Source organism: Toxorhynchites rutilus, chromosome 3 (genome assembly GCF_029784135.1).
Source record: "Toxorhynchites rutilus septentrionalis strain SRP chromosome 3, ASM2978413v1, whole genome shotgun sequence".
In the NCBI taxonomy this organism is placed as follows: domain Eukaryota; kingdom Metazoa; phylum Arthropoda; class Insecta; order Diptera; family Culicidae; genus Toxorhynchites; species Toxorhynchites rutilus.
In genome coordinates this window covers 310,089,220-310,093,024 of record NC_073746.1, presented here as the reverse complement: position 1 = coordinate 310,093,024, position 3,805 = coordinate 310,089,220, and the positions used below count along the sequence as shown (strand labels likewise).

The following is a 3,805-nucleotide window of genomic DNA, read 5'->3' as shown; positions in this document are numbered from 1 at the left end:
AATTATTGGATGCCTAAAACATTTTTTCAGTCTGTTCTTCGAACCTGTCGGTACATGGTTAGGTTACCTTGGATATTTCAGTTGATTTTTTCCATGTTCGGTGTTTGATATTGTTTACTACTGTTTAAAATTGAAGAGTGGCAAACAAAATATTGTTTGTACAAATATCAAATCAAACTTTATCTGTCAAAAAATATCAAATATTTGACCTCCGGGCAAACAGTGTACGGCCACCTTAAGAATATACCATAGAAGAGACTTTTTGAAAATCTCATTATTTACCAAGCTATAGCCATTTTAGTGATGCGATATCTTATCTAGTACGGCCATAACAATTAACTACAAACGCGTTTTTCTCGAAATATGTTTTTCAAACTGGTTTACACGATATCTCAAGTTCTACTTATCCGATCTATGTTTATATGAATACAATCTGTATGTATCTTTCTTGCAACTTGCACTGTGATCACGCGTATTCTAGAGCTTACCACTCAGAATGCATTCAAGGCGTGTTATTTGGCATAGAAATCTCAACTAAGTACTAATAAAAATGACGCAAGTAATACTACGTTGAGACGGCGAAGTTCGTGCCATTGAAGAAGAAGAAGAAGAATGTATCTTTCTATCGCATGAACCTATAAAAAATCATAATTTCGTAACTTTACTATTTAAAAAAAACAAGAAACTTGAAAAAAAAAGTTTTTAACAGCATTTTTCCTTCAAATTTCTGCCATTTTATCAAAAAACACATTTTTGACTAGTCCGAGGTTCATACGATAGTGGCATCTTTACTGATTCAGAGTCAGTTCAAATTTCCGCCATTTTATCAAAAAACACGTTTTTGACTTGTCCGAGGTTTACACGATAGTGGCATCTTTACTGATTCAGAATATGTTCGATTTGTTTGTTTTAGAGAACCAGATGGTGGAATCTTGTACGCCATGTCACAACTTTTTTTTGAACCCCCTCACTCGATCAGCTTCTAATTATGGATATATATTTTTCCGTTCAATTTTTGTTTTATTGATATAACAAATAGTGATATAATGGATGGTAAAAATATTCTTTGTTTTACTTTTTCGGACCTCGAACAAACGTCCGAAATTCGTGTCTCTATCCCCCTTAATCTGATCGAATCAAATCCTATCGGATTGTACAAATATTGTAACCTTGAAATGCAGAATGCAAAAGTTTATTTCGTTCGGATTGCGATTTGTCAAATCCGATCGGGTTCCGTAATATGGGTTAATATGTAGTCCATGCATTGCCCCATGCCCTCTATTACCGGTTGGAATAAATTGGATCCTAGTTCATGTGCGTTACCTTCAGAATATTCATTTCAGGAAAGAGGTTCAGTCATATGAAAAAATATGGATGTTTGACCGAGCAGCACTCTCAGGCAGTTCAGTATTTTTATTGATGAATACTGAGCACTCAGGGTGGGCGTGAAGTTTTCGTAACCCGTGACATTTTCGTAACCCCTACCCCCCCCCCCCCCCCTAAAGTTGTCCACGTGGTATGTGGACAGCCCCTTAAGTGTTTCGCGAATATTTTTTCTTTTATTCTTTTTTTGAGAGGCCTCCTGGGCTGGTTCGCCTCTGAGTTGTTTCGCGAATAAATGAGACTCGCTAAACTATGGTTTATTTTCGCATAACGTATATACATAACGTTTTGTTTTTTGTCACCCGCGTTAGACCTTTGACCATCTGGTCACTTTATATGACGTTAACTTTATTTCATAAAAACTGTTTTCTGATTTGGCACCCTTAATGAAAGACGTAATTCTACGTCAAAAAAGTGCCCAGAAATCATTGTACTACCTCATCGACCCGAAAATGTGAGAGGCGATATACCGGAAATTGATCTTAATCATGTTACTGTATTGATGAAAGTGAACGAATGTGAATTCTGGAAAATAACGATGTTTGGTGTAAATGGAAGAAAAATCAGGATCAGTCAATATACTATTTATTTAAACTACAATTTCATCACACTCTTTTTAAAAGGTTGGTTACGACTAATATCATGGAAATATCAGGCAATTAGATCAATGTTTTGTCAAACATTTCTGGAATTTCTCGTGAGGTACGCTCATTTATATGAATATCTAATCTATTCAGCTCTCCCATTGTGAGCTTCTGACGATGCATCGAAACGCACTGACTTCCTGCCACCCGGTTTTTCCTTGCCTTTCTCCTGACCAGATCCACCAATTTTGGATTTCTCCTGCTCGAGTTGCTCGTACAATGCCGTCATCTCAGCGGCCGTGTCCTCTCGAGCTTTCTTCAGCTTTTCAATCTCGAGCAACAGTTCAGTTTTATCCTTCATCTCTCCTGTTTTAAGCACTGAACAAATTTTCTTATGTCGGACACGAAGTGCTTCCAGTTCCGCTCGCAGAGCAGCATTTTCTGCCCTCAATTGATCCAGTTCGCAAGCTTCCGGTGAAGCATTTTCACTGTTACCGTTCTCTGTTGGTGAAGAGCTCTCAGGACAATATTCGCGATTAGCTACCAATGATTTAATTTGTTCTTTCTGGATGATTTGCTTCGTTTCGCGATTAATTTGCTCGAAAAAGCTAAACTTTTTATTATACTCCACCTCTTCTTCTTTACGCTGTTTCTGAACTTCTTTTTCCGAGATATCTTTGTCAATCTTGGTCTGAAATTGCTGAAGTGACAGAGGACGCGACTTTTTCGACTTAGAGTTCTGTTTGACTTCCTGCTCCGCCTTAAGGTATTTCGTTTTATTTGCTTCGAAGTCCAACTTGGAAAGCAGCACAGCTTGTTCCAAATCTTTCTCGTAATGCGTATCCACGATTTCGGTGTCTTTCTCCTGCCACTGGGACCATTGTTTGTTTTGAGCTTCCTCGTTGACTGGTTTTCGGGGCTTTTTCTTGAATAGAATTAAATTTTTGAAAACATAAATTTCGATACATTTTTCTTAGCAAATTTATTCTTACCGGCTTTAGAGCTTTGCGATTCTGTTGATTACCGGCCTGAATGTGTTTACCGGTGGACGTTGATTGGGAGTGTTTTTGGCTGGATGTGTTTTTCTGGTTTCGCGATGGTTTTGCACAATCGTCATCATCGTCCTCGATTCGCAAACCGGCGAACCGGGATGGCACGATAGTTACCATTGTTTTCAGGTGGCAAAAGGCGGAAGTTGACCTGAAACAACAGCTTATTTCGTTCAAATAATGGACTCCGCAAATTTGTGTACTTTTCTTTCAGCTTGAATTGATTTGGGAAATGGGAAAGGTAATCAGTGTTGCCGGGCGATTTTCATCAAATATCTGCATATTAAAATTTGAATTGAATTGATTTGAAAGTTCTGTTTTAGGGGCCGTCCACATATCAATCAAAGTATGTATCGTGTATATTTGAAATCGCATAAAATGTAAAAACTCGATTTTATATACCATTATCAAATTAAGTCGCAATTCAGTATAATAAACATCAATTTTATTATGTACATTTTCGTAAAATACATTTAATCCGCATCATATGCGTATATTAAGCTTTTAATATATAAAAATGGCGATTCGTGAGGCTATAATAAACATTTCACGAAAATATCTTGCGCCATTTGTTTTTTTTTCATGTCTGTAATAAATCGTATATGAGTATGGCAAAAGTCGTATTTGGTGCTTTGACAATTCATAAATATATTCATATTAGATCGCAATTCAATTTCAACATAATCGCTATTATAGCCGATCAAAGTTGCATATTCATCCAAACAAATTCGGTAAGCATTTGCCATGTATGTATATGGCCTCAACTTTTGCATGCATATGCCAGTTAGG

General features: G+C 37.0%; 1 protein-coding gene across 1 annotated transcript; it reads right to left on the bottom strand.

Annotated features, from left to right (window-relative positions):
* Positions 1-1,952: 1,952 nt before the first annotated feature.
* On the bottom strand, positions 1,953-3,266 carry LOC129776581 (G kinase-anchoring protein 1-A-like). Its single transcript, XM_055782305.1, has 2 exons — positions 2,960-3,266; positions 1,953-2,892 (listed from the first exon to the last, which is right to left on the bottom strand). Exons 1-2 carry the CDS (start codon positions 3,134-3,136, stop codon positions 2,113-2,115), a joined length of 957 nt encoding a protein of 318 aa, XP_055638280.1. The 5' UTR covers positions 3,137-3,266; the 3' UTR covers positions 1,953-2,112.
* Positions 3,267-3,805: the final 539 nt, after the last annotated feature.